The 17058-nt window shown below is 38.5% G+C and overlaps 1 protein-coding gene across 2 annotated transcripts; it reads left to right on the top strand.

Annotated features, from left to right (window-relative positions):
• The first annotated feature begins 4091 nt into the window (after positions 1–4091).
• LOC106936017 (kelch-like protein 21) lies at positions 4092–16325 on the top strand. Of its 2 annotated transcripts, none has more exons than XM_015016787.1 (5): positions 4092–4245; positions 9347–10425; positions 13161–13566; positions 14416–14488; positions 14751–16325. In XM_015016787.1, exons 2-5 carry the CDS (start codon positions 9399–9401, stop codon positions 15078–15080), a joined length of 1836 nt encoding a protein of 611 aa, XP_014872273.1. In that variant the 5' UTR covers positions 4092–4245; positions 9347–9398; the 3' UTR covers positions 15081–16325. The 2 variants fall into 2 exon arrangements, with proteins under 2 accessions (XP_014872273.1, XP_014872274.1); XM_015016788.1 differs by lacking the exon at positions 4092–4245 and adding an exon at positions 8005–8362.
• The last annotated feature ends 733 nt before the right edge of the window (positions 16326–17058 follow it).

Raw genomic sequence — 17058 nt, 5'->3', positions numbered from 1 at the left:
TACAAATGCAGATTTTTAAGAGATTTTCTTTTTTCCTGCAGTATTTGCATTGAATTTATACCAAGAATGATACTAAAAGTGCCAGCAATACTTTTACATCTGGTTTTCTTGTCATTAGGTTGGAATCAATGTATTTTCTTTTAATTCAACATAATTTTTCATCCCACAGAAGAAAAAAAACAAACAAAATTTGCAAAATTTTATGATAAATCTTGATTTTAAAAATTAGAGAGAAAATGTAGTTTTTGTAGGGGACATAATTAATAGAAAGGCTGTTTCAGCAATACAGAAGTTGAATTATTTCCATCTCAATCTTATCTCCAACCCCAACAAACTTATTTTAAAAATTTAATCGTTTACTTTTTTACCTTTTTTAAATCCAGACATTTTAACATGGGGATTATACCCATTTTAGACTAACTGTATGTGTATATCAGACTCTTCTAGTGTAGAGCGCCATTGATGTGGACTGGAATTTTTAAATTACCATCAACTAACTGCACTACAATTGCTATTTAATGCATTCTGCATTACTTGAAGTAATGTATTTTTTTTTCTAGAAATATATTTGAAGGTGTTAACTGTATTTTAGTAAAATAGAAAATCAACACATAACATGAGTTTGACAGGATTGAGTGGCATTTTTTGCATCAAGATGAAATACATTTAAAACAGACTATTTCCTACACAAATATGCTCTACTCAACTTCCAGAGCACATAAAAACTGTATTTTAAATCCCAGTGTGCCGCCGAGGTTTATCGGCTGCATTTAAACCTGGGCTAAAATAAAGCAACATGTGCTTTGCTGTTTTTCAAGAAAAGAAAAAGACGGCAGATGTACGACAAGTTATAAAATGTTTCCATCTAGTGGTCGGACACGTTAAAAACATTTTCTGCTCGTTTTTAATAAGCCTCGTTTTCACCTCTCATTAGGATGCACGAACAGTAAAAAGTCATGCATAAGAATGGTCACATCTCAGGGTGACAGTCACCTGTTTTTCAAAGATTTCCCACTATTTGTGTCTGGAAAGTGTGGTAGAAATCTGCATCTATCGCCAGAGAGAAATCACTGAACTCCTTTCTGTGCTACATCTCTCAATCTGCACATAATTACACGCTGTAAAATATTCCACAGAATGCAGAGATATTTCCCAGAGGAAACATTACTCTATACCTTACTGAGCTACATTTGCAAATAAAACATGTTGATCACATAGCTTTAGAGGTTAATAAGTAGGGTTTTATTCTCTATTGTGAGACACCCTAGCTGTGTAAGCTTTGAAGACATTTATTTTCCCTGTGAGGAAAATAACCAAATGTCACAGACAAATTTAATCTCTGACTCTGAGTGAAGTGCTGTTAAATGCCAAAATGATTTCTTGGAAAACTCTCTAAGCACCTAATTTAGCAGAACTCTCACCCCGTCGCTCCTTGGGCAGTTCTCCCGCTTTCACCACCTGAGGGAAGCAGTAAGGACAAGGATCGGTTCAACGGCAGGTCACCTCCTAATTGCGCAGCAAAAGATGTTTCACTCTTTGTCCCCATCTAGGTGGAACAGGCATACAGAATAATGTGAGACAGTATTTACAGATGTCTCTTTCTTTGCTAAACATTTTAGATTATCATGAAAAGTAAATATGAGAAAATATAATTTTGAGAAAATATAATTGCTAAATATTTCATTTTTTAAGTGAAAAATGAAGATATCCCACCCCACCCTTGTGAAAAAAGTACTGCAAACCAATAAGGTTTTTGAAAGCTGAGTTTAATGTCGCGCCTGATTATTACCAGATCTGCAAAACCTAAAATAACCTTTCTGATATCATGAAGAAGACTTAAACATTTCCAAAGGTATCACACTATGTTGCTTATCACTTCAAATCTTTTTAGTCGTGTTTGCTTAGGCTGACCATTATGCATTTAGACGGCATGAACTGAAACAGAATGCTTATTGTTTCTTCCATGATGCAATTTTGAACAAAAACAATTTTTAAGTGTACAGGCGGTGAGAGGAGTGCAGCGTTGATGATGCCTGGGTTTAGGTGTATAGTTTTAATTACAACTCTGTGTAGAATGATGGAAGACTTGTGGGACTTTTCTCATTTCAAGCCCTCAGTTTGAAATATGAGCTTGTCTCACGGATGCAGCGAGTGTATTTGGAAACACAGCGCTATTCCAAAGACCGCTTAAACGGTGGTTTAAAGTCGAAATATAATTTACAGCAAAACTAATTAAACCACAATGTCATTTTTAGTTGAATTTCACCAAATTCCTAGAAGAATGAATCCAATAGGAAAGAGATTTATGAGTATTTGACTACAAGTCGGCTAAAGCTGTAATGAAAAGTCCACAGTCAATAGAAATCAGTAATGCATGTTAGAACTCCTTTGAATTCTCATTATTTCAAATCACCAGGGCACTGATAATCTGTTATACAGCAGAAGAGAAGGGGTGAACTGTTTTATTGAGACCTCAGACCTGGTTTGCACTTTTTGCCTCTTTGACAACTCTTGTGTTCTCAGTTTCACTTCGCCCTGGAGTCCATTCACTAGCTCTTCACTTGTCCTGTTTCCAACTATTACAGTCACTGTCATTGCTCACCTCATTGTCTCTGCTGTGCACATATCACATTGTACATTAAGCTCCCTGACAGAATGTCTTAGTGCATCAACTTTTGACTGTATTCCTCTACATCATGAACTCTCCTTGCCAAGGTCCTTCAGATTATGAGATTCTCATTTGAAGTGACTAAAGGTGTTGTAGTTCAGAAGAATAATAGCTTTTATCACTCTGAAAAATACAGAATCACCCGTTGCTGTACAATATATGTTTATTTGTTTTTATCTTTTATTACTATAAGGAAGTGGACTGCAGGTATTTGCAGGGTTTTGGGATCACAACTGCCCACAGTTCTAGAAATGCTTATAACTGCCTATATAGACGTTCAAACACCAAAATACCTTAATATGCATTAGGTTCTAAAATTCTAGTGTAGTGATGAAGTTGTTTAGGAAAAGAGTCAGAAGAATTAGAAACTATATTTTATTTACAGCATCCAATAACATTTTTTGCATACCGACATCGTTAAAAGGTTTGACTGGAAATATTTCTGACTGTGCTTACAATTAAATCATTCAAACTGGGACTTTTACATGATGGGAGTGCTAACAAAAGGCAAATGGCAGTTGCAAAATCGAAAGAGCAAAGGGGCAGACAAAACATCACAGTGCATGTAATACAGACAGGCCTTTTTATGCAATGATCCAGGTTTGAGATGCGTTTGCACTCATTCTGAAAGTTTAGATTTATTTTTTCAAAAAATAAATAAATGCTCTAACCTTGTTTCTATTTACGCACTTTCATTTTAATAGCTGCCTTAAATTCTATTACATCGGGGGTCCCCAAACTACGGCCCGCGGGCCGGATCCGGCCCGCCACGTCATTTGGTCCGGCCCCCTGAACAATGCCGGATCCGGCCCGCCTGCTCATACCAGAGAGCATTCAGTGTTTTTTTTTCGTATATTGTATTTTCCGGTTTATATGTGGATTTTTCTTCAACCACCAGGGGGCTTTTGAGCAAATGTGAAACTTACTTTCCCTCAATGGAATATATACTCGTCAGTCACAGTCACCGTTTCACTCACGGTTTTTTCCATTTGCATTCTGGGTAAAAATCTATCTAAAAGCGCGAATGTGTCGTCGCCCGTCGCCCCCTCCACCCCCCCACCCCCGCTCGACAAGAATTTTCTAAGGTTTCTTTCTGCAAAAACTAAGACCGGCCCCCGACCAGAGAAAGGAACAGCTATGTGGCCCTCGCAGGAAAAAGTTTGGGGACCCCTGTATTACATGGTGGGAAGCCAAAAACATCAAGTAAAATCTAAATGTAAAGACGAACCATAAAGTATGGTTTTCAGTTACGCTAAATATCAGAAGCAGAAAATGTAAAAAATAAATAAATAAATACAATTAGATTTACAAACCGGTATTTTTAGCATGAAGTAGGTAATTCTGGTTCATAAATAATATGATTTTAACGACTAAAGTGTTATAATACTGCTTTGCTTCAGTTTAATCTTAACATTTACAACCGTACCTGAAGGCACCACTTTCTCCAGCACGGCTGTCATGGCGCTGACGAGGCCGAGCACTTCTGCGGCGTCAAACTTTAATTTAGGCTCGATTTGGAATATCAGCTCTTATATTTGCTCTCTAAAATCTTCATTCCCCGACGAGTGCGCACTTTGGTGAGTTACCCAACAACATGACTGCCCCGTTTTGTTATTCGGCGGACTGTCTGATTTTAGCTTGAACGTTGAGTCTTACCTAAAGGTCCGCGTAATTTAGCTAAAATACTTTTCTGCTGCCTGTTGGTGTTGAACTGGTGAAGTGCGGGATTTTACTTGGTTGATAAACAGCTTTACATGTATGCGTATTAATAATAACACAACTCTGATAAAATAAGAATCAACAGATTAAAGTAGAGTGCCACACGTTTAGCTTTCGTGTAACTTATTTTGTTTGTTAGCTTTTCTTGACACATCTGCAGAGAGTTCCTAACTCGGAGCTGTACACGGTGCAGTTTAATCAGATCACATTTAAATATTGTCCCAGACTGCACATGGCTTATTGCTCTGTCCATTGCTCACACCAATGCATGCTGAATATTAGACTTATTTGGTTCCTTCTGATTCCTCCTCTTATTATTGGTGCAAACTGATATTTTTCAGTATTCTTTCAGTGCCGGTGGTTGGTAAAAATAATCTTAACCGAAAAATTCACAAACGGAAATCAAACATTGTCACAACTCACATCTTCCAAGTAAGAGTTATTGTGGAAGGTGATTCTGTGGGCAGTAAGAATCTCCAGTAGCAGTCAGTCTTGCAACAAATCTGCAGAGGCCTCTGACTACAGACACTGTTTCTCCATGAAAGTTTCATGACTGACATATCATGCTAACAGCTCAATACCCGGGCAGTGGAGATGATATTCCTCGGAAACATGTTTTAGATAACACCGTCAGCTAATCCATCTCATTTGCTTTTGCCACTCCTAATTCGGGTTATTATTGTGACTTGATATATTGTGCAACTCTATTTAAGTGGATCCCACTGAAAGATTTGTAGCGTTTCTGCAGCTATATAATGAAGCATCGGGCAATGCGATTTGATATGTCAATAGAAATGTTGATTTTTCTGGTTATAAGTAGCATACTTTTAATGCATCCTTGTAGCTTTTGTCTTTTTGTAACCATTAAGAAGATTCCATAAAACTCTTCAAAGCAATTGAAAAGTCCCAGAATTAAATAACTAGAAAAAACATATTATCAAGGGATCCATTACATGACTGCGTAACATAAATTGGTTCAAATAAAACCACTCCATTTAGATGGGTAATCATGACTGCGACAAAATATCAAGAACACATCTGGCCTGCTGTCATCTTATCTTACTGTTACATCTGTTAGGTTTGTGTTGGCCTTCCACAGATGAGAGATGGGAATGAGTTGAGTGTGTTGGATTGCCTTTTTAAGGGCAGGAGAGGCTCAGCTGAGGAGGGCTGTATGTTCATGTGTCTCCACTTGGATGGTTACGTTGGGCTCAGCAGCTGTCTTCACTCTCACAATCCTGAATCAAGAAGCAGTGATGCAGAATGAGTTGATTGCTTTGGAGCTCCTTTTTTCCAGACAGGAGGGAGGTTGGGGGTAGAGTTGAAGTAGAATCTGAACACTTCCTAAGGAAGATGTTTGCACCATTTTCTTTTTAGGTCAGGAGTGTCCAAGTCCAAAATAAAAGAATTGGTGAAAACAATGTACTCTTTTAGTTCGAGTTCTAAATAGTAGTTATGAAAATTTCATGTTAATATTAGGGCTGGACCTGAATAGGAAACATGTTATAGTGACATCATTAATGAATATTCTGATGATTATACCAATTATCCTACATTGTCCTGATTCTTCTTCTTTTTTTTTTTTCTTTTTTTTTTTTACAATTGGTTCGTTGCAATTTCACAATTTTCTGTCAGCTTCAGCATCTCAGCCTCTAAAAATCGGCATATGGTGAGCGGCTTGTCCATCCTTCTGGGCAATTAAATTAGCTTGCAGAAATGTATCCAGCCAAATATTGCATCCATGTAATTTTATACAGTTGTGATATTGAACTGTATAAATGCCACCCAGCTAAGCAATGGGTGGCATTGCTTAGCTGGCAATGCCACCCACATTGCCAGCTAAGCAATGTGGGTGGCATCTACTAACTCACTTGCTCTTTGGTTTCCTAACAATAACCTGTTGTGTAACAGGTGCATCAATAGTTTCAGGTTTTGCTATTGTGCCTCTTCACTGCTTAAAAAATAAATAAAAATAAAATAACAATTTTGTGGAGTGAAGGGAGAAAATAAGTACATCACTTCAAGAGGAAACTGTGGATAAAAGAAGAATGGTCACATCACTTCTTTGTCAGTATTTCACATAATTAAAACAAAACTAACAAAATAGTTACCTACATTGGGGGAAAAAATTGTCTCTTCCAAATATTTCTGGACCAGACGGTAAAATATATTTGGTTGTGGTTGCAAAGTTATGCCAGCAGGGGGAAGACATGGTGCATAAACCTTCACATACACTGAGTCTGTTTTTGATTTACTGTGTACACATCCACACAGCAGCTTCCATCTAAACACTCCACACACCCTCCCACCTCTCAGATGAATCAGACTCCTGAAGGACACAAAGTTCTAGGAAGCATTGTGCTTCTTATTTAAATTTTCTAGAAAGGGTGATGTGGCAGGGATTGATGGGATTGTTTTGTGTCCAAGTTTCAGAGCTGATTTAGATGTGTTCTGTACTTAATGGTGTACAACATCAGACCCTGACAGAAGTAAAATAGTAATTTTACCACATTCAGATTGTAATTGGTGATGCTTTTAAGTTGTTCCTGGAGAAATTGTCAGTCAAGTTTATTTGTATGGCACATGTCAGCTACAAGGCAATTCAAAGTTCTTTACATTATAAAAATATAATTTACCAACTAATTGTGAAACAGCAAAAAATTACATTTTGTTAGATCATCAACCAAATATATATTGATCAATGTTCCAGTTATTATGAATCAAAGATAACTTTATAAACCGTTAACCTTGATTTAAAGGAATTCAGTGTTTTGGATGTTTTGCAGTTTTCTGGATGTTTGTTCCAGATCACTGGAGCATAAAAACTGACATGTTTACATGTTTGGTTCTGGTTCTGGGGATTCAAAATGGACCAGAACCAGAAAACCTGAGTGGTCTGGAAGGTTGATACAACAGCAGCAGATCTTTAATGTATTTTGGTGCTAAGCCATTCAGTGATTTATAAACTAGAATAAATGTTTTAAAGTCTATTCTCTGAGCTACAGGGAGCCAGTGTAAGGTCTTTGAAACTGGGGTGATGTTCTTTATCTTCCTAGTTTTTGGTAGAAGCCTTCATAACATTGTCCTCTGAGTAGATATTACCTTTTATCCTTTTGAAGAATATTAATATTTGGGTTTTTCCATTTATTTTGACCTCTTCTCTGGGTTATGGGGCTCTGTTTGCCCTCAGGAGAGAAGAATGATCCCTTGCACAGATCTTTGGACTGGTGCATTGTTGAACCCTGGTGTGGAATGTGTACTGTCTTTCAGCCAGAGGACAGTGGGCTTTACAACAACCTTCATACAAATCTCTGTAAGCAGACACTTGTGTATTTTAAGAAGTTATCTTCTCCTAAGATGACTCTCAGAGAAGGTTGTCATCAGTGGTTTTGTTGTCTAAGTGATTTGAAATGTGAATGTCAAAATAAAATGTGTTTCTCATAAGGCTGATAGATTGAATGTCATGGTTGTCAAATGAATTCTGGAGTGATACTGTTATTCCTAGAAGAACCTGGTTGTAGGTTTTGTTTTCATATAAAACCGAAGAAGGTGATCGTGTTGCCTTACTTGTAAGTTCAGAGCAGATGTATGTTTTGCCAAGAGATTGGTGGAAATTCAAACAGGAAGCAACCCTACAGGTGGTGAGGAGGCCAAGGCTCTGCTGGCAATTCCCATGAAGACTCCTTACTCACTCTGAGTGACCACAGAGACATACCGGAGGTTGTGGTGGGGGGTGTCTGACTGTTAGCGTCAGTTCCCTTGCCTGTTAGGTGTTCTCCCTAAAATCCAACCCCCACTCCCGTCTGGAAATGGATACTGTGGGCGTATTTATAGCTGCGGACCACAAGCGAGCTCTTTCTTAAACACGTCGAAGGAGCTGGTTGCATTCGTCAGAGTCGGACTGAGCTTCACTGTTGTGTTCTCTTGACTGTTTTACTTTTTCACTTGTGTAATCAGCCTGGAGGGGCTTATCAGGTAGGAGAACAAACTGAAAAAGCTTTTAACTATTGCTACTGCCTCTATGGCTTTCATACTTTATCTTTTTTTTGCCATTACATCAAGACAATTTAAAATTCTTTTCCAAAGTCATTTTTTTCTTTGTAAAAATCTTTTTTTTTCTCTTTGTAAAAATTCATACATTTCTTAATGAATAATTTTAAATGTAATATCATTTGATGAGAAATGTTTGACACAATCTATGAAGAAATACTACAATGACTGCAATAATGATCCTTCCGTTAATGTTAAAAGTGACTTTCATCACTTTTAATTTTTGGCTTTTATAATAATGAAGGGGTGCAGTGGTGGGCAAGGTTTCGCTAACCCTAAAATATTAATCATGAACATTACTTCTGCTAACTCTAAACACCAAAAGTAAATTGCTATTGCTAATGCTAAAGCACTAACTGGGATTTAAATATCTGTCCTTGAAAGATAAGATTGTATTTTAAAATGTAGCTTAAAAAAACATGCAGGTTGGAAAGTGCAAATAAACTTATTCTGTTTCACAGTAGAGTAGCTGAGTACTCTGATGGTAAGGTGTTAATTGTGTCTAGGATGTGAGGGGCCTATAGAAATGTTAGCTGCCGCTTTCCTGACCTCTAGACCTGTAATCATTCCTCACTAAAAATAAAACATCAAGCAAAATGCTTCATTAAAAGCACATTTAATACTTTTACTAGTGACAAGTGTATGTAAACCAAGTCTGTAAAAATAAAAGCCTTTCATCCACCACTCATCTTTGATTTGATCTGCAGTTTAAAACTTTTTGTTGTAATTTGAAAGCAACTGTTAAAATCCTTTTTGGTCTTGTAATTTTGTTTGGAATCTTGTTTTTATGGTTTAATTGTTAGATAAGGAAACATTCTGGAACTTCACTAATAATGAGGTAGGAATTTGTAGCAGGATTACTGATAAGCTCAGCTGATGCTTAACAAATATTTTTGATGTCTATTCCAGATGAAATCCTCATTCTGAACTCGACCACCAGTGAGACACAGTGAGAGGAAAGATGGAGAAACCAGTTCTCCAGACGCAGCCGTCCACCTTACCTTTTTTTGACTCTTCGCACGCCTTCAACCTCCTGAGAGGAATCCATGAGCTACGAGCTGAGCGGAAGTTTTTCGACGTGACTTTATGTGCCGAGGGGCGGGAGTTCCACTGCCACCGCACGGTGTTGGCTGCTGCCAGCACCTACTTCCGTGCCATGTTCACCGGAACGTTGAGGGAGAGCGTAATGGACAGAGTGGTTCTACACGAGGTGTCAGCCGAGCTTCTAGGCTTACTGGTGGACTTCTGCTACACGGGTCGGGTCACGGTCACTCAGGACAACGTGGACCTCCTGCTGAAGACGGCTGATTTGTTCCAGTTCCCCTCGGTCAAAGAGGCCTGCTGTGCGTTTCTGGAGCAGCGTCTGGATGTCTCCAACTGCTTAGAGATACAAGACTTTGCAGAGGCTTACGCTTGCAGGGAGTTGGCGACTAGTGCGCGCCGCTTCGTCCTCAAAAACATAATGGAGCTGGCGAAAGGGACAGACTTTGAGCGGTTGCCATGGAAGCGCCTACTAGAGTTCGTGTCCGACGACGAGCTTTGCGTGGATAAGGAGGAGACGGTCTACCAAATCGCAGTGCGGTGGGTAAAGGCTGATCTGCAGCGACGGCTGCACTACTGGCCTGAACTCCTCCAGCAGGTCCGCCTCCCGTTCGTCAGGCGGTTCTTCCTCCTGGCCCATGTGGAGAGTGACCCGCTTGTCTACCTGTCACCCACCTGCCTCCGCATGGTGAACGAAGCCCGCAGCTTCCAGTCCTGTGAATATGATCGTCACGACAGGCCGTGCCACCGCATGCGGCCTCGGCCCTCTACGGGATTGGCGGAAATCCTGGTGGTGGTCGGAGGCTGCGACCAGGACTGCGACGAACTGGTCACTGTGGACTGTTACAACCCTCAGACCGGACAGTGGCGCTACCTGGCCGAATTCCCCGACCACCTTGGAGGAGGTTACAGCATAGCAGCCCTTGGAAATGATATGTATGTCACAGGTAAGAAACCTAGCTCTGGTTGTGTTATGCTAAAGCCTAATTTTTTAAATCCTTGGGTAAATTAAGCAGATATTTCAGTTCTCAGTTGAATCCAATATCCCACATTTGATATTTGATAGATTCATGTATTTTGGTGTGGATTCACACCAGCCATGGTTACTGTGCTTCAGTCAAACTCAAGTTTGTTTCCAGAGATTGTTTGACGCAAAAACACAAATTCTGGTTTGCCTTAAAACCTAGGTCTCAGTTTGGTTGGAATGAACTTCAGTGTGGTTGGAATACAAATGTAAATGCAGAGCGGACCAGAGACTGCTCCAAAAACAGGAAGCGGAATAGTGCAGGGCATTCTGGGCAAAAACAACCAAAAGCATTAATGGGAGAAATAGATCGTGATCTTTTACCAAAGACAAAAGAGAATCCTACAACCACTAAAATCTGACTCCTCTCCATTTTTGTTTATATTTGGTGAAGAAGGAAGTTGCGTTCATTGTCTTCCTTAGAGGTTTTTGTGTCTTTTCTTTTAGTGATTTCTGGTGCAGTGCCACCACAAGAGAAGAGGGGGAACAAGTTTTTCAAAAGTTTTGCTTCTTTGTGTGAAAGCAAATTGCTCCAACTGAAATTGCAATTTTGGTCCCCAACTGAACCAGACTATCAGGTGGTTTCTATTTCTGCTCCTTCATTTTTTCAAAAGGCCTCTAGAGAAAGAATATAAACAATCTACATCCTCTTTTAATATTCTCTGTGCCTGAGGAGGGCAAATGAGGCAATGCAGATGCTACCAGGACAGTTGTGCTATCCTTGTCATCGTTGTTATTAGCACTGGAATGGTGTTCTCTATGTCTCATGTCTGATACGACAGAGAAGTTAACTGTGGATGTTCGAGATGTGGTGTCAGATATTCTACTCTGATCTCCTGGCTCCTGAAGAGGACTTATGATGGTGCACTGATTTAGCAGCATTAGCTAATGACACCATTTATAGAAATAACAGCAACACATGATTGCACAACATTGACATGCCCAGTTGTGTTACATTTGGTTCTCTCTTATTGATGTACAGTGGTGCTCAAAATTTAACACTCTTCTGTTTTTGTGAGCTAAAACAATTACAAATTATTTCCCAGATTTAATTTAATGTGGATTTTGTAGAATCAGAGTGAAAAGCAAACCAATTTTTTAAATAAAAATTTATTTTCTTCAGGCTCTTTTTATTCAGTTTCAGATCTTCTTGGGTATACACCTACCATCTGCTGCAGGGAACCAGAAATAATAAGATTTAGCTGACTGAATATGATTATTCTGATTGCAGTTATTTGCCATTACCAAGTACTGATATTACTATTTAAAGCCATTACATTTCCAAATTATTTGACTGATTTTCAGTCACATTCTACTTTTCCAACACATTTTTTGTCTGTTTTATAGACACAGATTTACACTTACTGAATCTATTCAACCTCGCCACATCAGTCACTTAAATACAGCACATAAATGTAACTAACGCCTCTGTCATCTGAACTGGTTAAAATGGCTTTTTCAGAATAAAACTGAGATTTTTGAAGGTGGCAATAATAAATAGCTGCTACTGAACTGGTTGAAAATGTTTTTAATGTTGAGAACAGTATGGAAAAAAGATTAAAGATACATCTATGGAAGGACTTAATGTATAGTACACAACCTGCAGTTACTGTGGCATATTAAGGAAAGGTGGATTTTCTTCTGAATGTGAAGAAAATCCACCTTATTATTCTGGCATTAAGGAGGTAAGAATAATTTTAGTAAATCCTAACGGAAAAGAAGACGCTGTGAAAAAAAGTCTTTTAGTAGCAAAAATGATTTGAACTGTACAGAGGCGGACCAGACAAGTGATTTACAAACTAACTAATTTAAAATCTGCATCTGTATATTATTATGTCTTCACTTAGGCCATCTATAATTAAAAGCACATTTTGAAAGAAAGTTGGGAGAATTTATTGCCTTTGTAGAGAAACACAATAAAGTCCATCTGTAGAACAGTTTTAGTAGCAGCTGGCTATTGTGGCTTTGCTGCATTAAGTTAGTGGAGTCTATGTTTAGACTTGTGAAATGTGGGAGAGTGGGATGTTGAACAGATGTCTGCCGTCTCATTTGTTCATGGAGAGATTATGAATTTACATTTGGTTCGTTTTAGTTTGTTCTTTGCAATGTCTCTAAGTTTATGGTATTACGCTTGTTGAAGACCACATACATGTAGACAGTTGTCTGCAAACTGAAGGTTCTTAATGTCTGGATGTTATTTATTCTCTGAGTTCCCAACACTATTAATATAATTTTTATTGCACTATTTATTTAAATAAATCATTATTAAGCTCATATTCTTGTAGAGTTTATTTGCATAGCACAATTTAGTTTAAACGTAATTTACACTAAGCCTGCATTAAGCAATTAGTTGCATGATCAATTAAAATAAGGTCAATAATTTCCATTCTGATGATTAATATATTTGAAGAGCAATTTTGTTTTCATTCAGATACATCATAATCCATTATATTTATGGTTTATTGTTTTTGGTAATTGTGTTTTACTTTGGATATTTGGTCTGTTAAATATGTCGATCGATGTTCCGTTTACTTACAAGTTGCTTTTTAGCCTTGATTTAAAGGAAGTCGGTGTTTCAGCATTTTTGCAGTTTTCTGGAAGTTTGTCCCAGATTTGTGGTGCATGGAAGCTGAAAGCTGCTTCTCCGTGTTTCTCCAGGAGGTTCTGACGGCTCCCGCCTGTACGACGGCGTGTGGCGCTACAAGTCCAGTGTGAACGAGTGGACGGAGGTGTCGCCCATGCTGAAGGCCCGCGAGTACCACAGCTCGTGCGTGCTGAAAGGCCAGCTGTACGTGGTTGCGTCGGACAGCACCGAGCGCTACGACCAGGCTCTGGACTGCTGGGAGGCCTTGCCAGGCATGCTGCACCCCATGGACAACTGCTCCACGACAGCGTGCAACGGCCGCCTGTACGCTATAGGCTCTCTGACCGGCGAGGACACCATGGCCGTCCAGAGCTACGACGCCGAAACCAACCGCTGGACCATGGTCAACTGTGGACAGCTGCCTCCCTGGTCCTTCACTCCCAAAACTGTGACCCTCAATGGCCTCATTTACTTTGTTAGGTGAGGGATCTCTTACTGTATATTTTGTTACTATGGTAACAATTTAGACAGGCTAGCCTTTAGTTGAATTATTTTACTCACAAATGGCTTTTGTTTTGTTTTTTTTAAAAGTGTAAATAAACAGCTCTATGTATTTTTAAAGATTATTATAAAATGGCAACTTGCTCTTCTGTAACTTTAACTAATTTGCTTTTTGAACATCTCATCACTAGTATGAATAAAATCGTTAATCGTGATGAATCGATTATTGAAGTAATTGTCAACTAATTTAGTCGTCGATTAATCATTAACCATAGTATTTAGACTAAAACATGTCATTTACTGAAAGAACAATGCAGTCAGAGCAATTAAGTCAAAACTGTACAACAAATGTTTTTAGCATTTAAAACACAAAAAAAACTTTACCTGTAAATCTGTTGACAAGTGGCAGTTTTAGCAACACCTGTTTCAAATTCTGTAAAAAATATCCTTCAACCTTTTGCTTTTTTAATTCCATAATTGTCAACAGATCATCCTTACATTGTATTGATGTTAACACAGTATGCTAGTGCATTTTAAGGCAACAGAATGTTTATTGTTTTAAAAATGAAGAAAACTACCTTAATGTACTAATTTGTTAGTTAGACCATACTAATGATTGAGTTATTGTCAAAGTTTAAAGAATGTGACATTCTAACAGAAAAAGACCTCAAAATTCCCTCTTAATATTTCCACGCAATTTGGGTGGTGACGTGTTTTCGTTCAGAATGGCTGAATATTAATAACTAGAAGGATTTAATAGTCATCAGAGCTTCTGATATAGATGACGCAGCGGGTATTTGGCCAGTAACAGCCTGTGTCTATTTGCAGGGATGACTCGGCGGAGGTTGATGTTTACAGTCCACAAAAGAACGAGTGGGACAAAATTAGCCCCATGAACCAGGTTTGTATTTCACATCAGATGCTTGTGTGCTGCCCTGCTTTAATAATAGTCTTCTGTGACCTCCAGTGTTGTACAGTGAACAGGTTGGACACATAGAACAGGACAAGATCAATAAAAACAAGCAGGAATTGATGCTCCCAGTGCTGCAGTTTGTCTCCAATGGATTTATTGTCCAAACACAGCAGAAGTTGTAGAAATACTGAAGAAAAGGAAACTTTCCAACACATCTGTACACAAAAATAAAGATGCCTGAATTTTTCAGGTCCACGTCGGAGGCAGCGTGGCAGTCCTGGGCGGTAAGCTGTTCGTATCCGGCGGTTACGACAACACGTTCGAGCTGTCGGACGTCGTGGAGGCGTACGACCCGACGAACCGCTCCTGGACGGCGGCCGGACGGCTCCCCCAGCGGACCTTCTGGCACGGCAGCGTCAGCATCTTCCGCCAGTTCATGCCGCTGGTGGCCAGCTCGTTTGAACCCACCGACACACCCGAGTCCAACGCCATACACCTCCACCGGCACCAGCGCCACCAAGCGCTCCACAACCTCAACAACAATCTGAACCAGAACCAGGATGTAAACCCAGCGCATTGACGCGGGTCATACATGCTCGCCGTGTTCTCTCTTTGCAAAAATACTAAATCTTACCAAGTATGTTGAGTTTAGTTTCTAGTGCAAATATAATAAAACAAAACTAACTTACAAGTAATCTTTCAGCAAGATATGACTTTTAAGTTAATAATTTCTTAATATTGATGAGAGAAATAATCTGCTGGTGGAACTAGTATGTTTTCATCCATATTAAAGAATTGCTGACTTGGCTCTTATTCAAATTAAAATATACTTTAATAATCCCAAAGGGAAATAAATGTTGTAACTCGTATGAATTCAAAATTCTTTATATCTTGCTGAAAAGTTACTTCCAAGTTAGTTTAGTCTAATTTTAAGTATACTAAGGTATTTGCACTGAAAACGAAACTAAAAAGATGTTTCGTAAGATTTTGCTTTTGCGGTGTTCTGTTTACCTCATTGCTGCAAGGATTGGTGGGAAATCTCGATTGGGAATGATGTAATTGTTTGGTGTTGATGAGATATGATATGCTGCTGCTCAATATCTATGTTATGGGTTATAGATTTATTTGCTTTAAAGTAGATTTTGAACCCTGCTACATCTTGGCTCTGAGAGAATGAAGGGATATGAACTGCAACAGCAGAAGGATGGCGGTGAAAACAGTTAAAAGCACTTTAACTTTTAACAATCATATTATATTCACAATAAGCTCCAAATAATTTTGAATATTTTTGTTGTGAAAGTGCTGAAATAATCTGTCATTTAGACCATGGTGTGTATACCATCACACTCTGAGGTACCTGGATTTTTCTTTCCTTTGTTGTTGACTCTAATGCATGAGAGAAGACTGCATATAGTTTAAACACATTATAATCCATATTATTTCCCTTTCTTGGTTTTTTTTTATTTACATATGGTCATAACAGTGTGCATCTGCTAGGGAAATAGATTGAGATTTACAGCTTTAGTGTCATTTGATGTACAGAAAAGGTTTGAAATGATTGGACAACATCCAACCTAGATTTAGTTTTACGTATTGTTCAAAACTACTTCATTTCTGTTTATGCATATGGGGTTTCTGGAGATTTTCAGCCCTCTTGTGGACTTTCCTGGTCACTACATGGGGTTACAGACAGAATTAGTTTGTGCTATCTAATATTTTTTACTCTTTTCTGTATATTGATAGATAATTTTGAGTTTTAGATAACAAGATAGCTGTTTGTATGCCTTGATGAAAGGGTGAAACACTAGTAAACATTCACAGATTGGACTTTTTATTTTTTTTTTATTTTTTTTATTTTTTTACTTTGACGTGCAGGTACGTTTTCTCTGCAGTTGCCAAGCATTCAAGATCACAGCTGCATAGAGTCACATGAAAGCAATGCCCTATGTGATATTTAGTGGGGTTTTTTAACTGATGCTGATGTCTTCGGTGTGAAGCAGAAGTTTGGGCAAATGAGATTATAGCAACAAGACATAGAAGTGAGGAAAAGGTTTGCAAGTTTCCTGTTAAGTCTGATTGTAGTTTTTACCTCAACAGAAAATGAAGGACTTGCAAGAATTTCTCCATTGATGCATCTCTAAGCATTAATCAGATTTTATTAAAATCCAAATGTACTGAAAGAAGTTGGAGCTTTCAATTTTGACGCATAAGAAAAATGTATTTTTTTCCCCCCAGTAAAAATATTTTACTGGGAAGACTTGTGCATCACGATGTACAAATCTAGCCTGTCCTGGTCATCTCATGCTCCAAAACATCCATGTGTATTTTAGGATTCTTTGTTTTTTCTTTTACATTCAGATGCATTACCATTTACAGTTCAAAAGCTTTAACTCATGTTGTTAGAAAGATCTGGGGACTTTGCGGGTGGGGGGGGGGTTTATTGTGGTTGACGCAGGATTTTGAGAAGGATTGCTGCTGATTCAGTTTGTTTTAAATGCAGTTCTAAATTAGCAGTATATTTCTACATGCAAGTTAAAGTTAGGTCAGAAATTTGCTGT

This window comes from Poecilia latipinna, unplaced genomic scaffold (genome assembly GCF_001443285.1).
Source record: "Poecilia latipinna isolate Pla-1442-1.1 unplaced genomic scaffold, P_latipinna-1.0 Scaffold2062, whole genome shotgun sequence".
Classification (NCBI taxonomy): Eukaryota; Metazoa; Chordata; class Actinopteri; order Cyprinodontiformes; family Poeciliidae; genus Poecilia; species Poecilia latipinna.
The sequence above is the reverse complement of the archived record's forward strand: the minus strand, read 5'-3'. Positions and strand labels throughout refer to the sequence as shown.

What these genes read in the sequence shown, in the direction of transcription:
- LOC106936017 (XM_015016787.1), top strand. Translation starts at nt 9,399, where the DNA reads ATGGAGAAACCAGTTCTCCAGACGCAGCCGTCCACCTTACCTTTTTTT. An exon ending in GGCCTCATTTACTTTGTTAG is followed by an intron (nt 13,567 to 14,415) that starts GTGAGGGATCTC and finishes GTCTATTTGCAG; the next exon opens with GGATGACTCGGCGGAGGTTG. An exon ending in AAATTAGCCCCATGAACCAG is followed by an intron (nt 14,489 to 14,750) that starts GTTTGTATTTCA and finishes TGAATTTTTCAG; the next exon opens with GTCCACGTCGGAGGCAGCGT.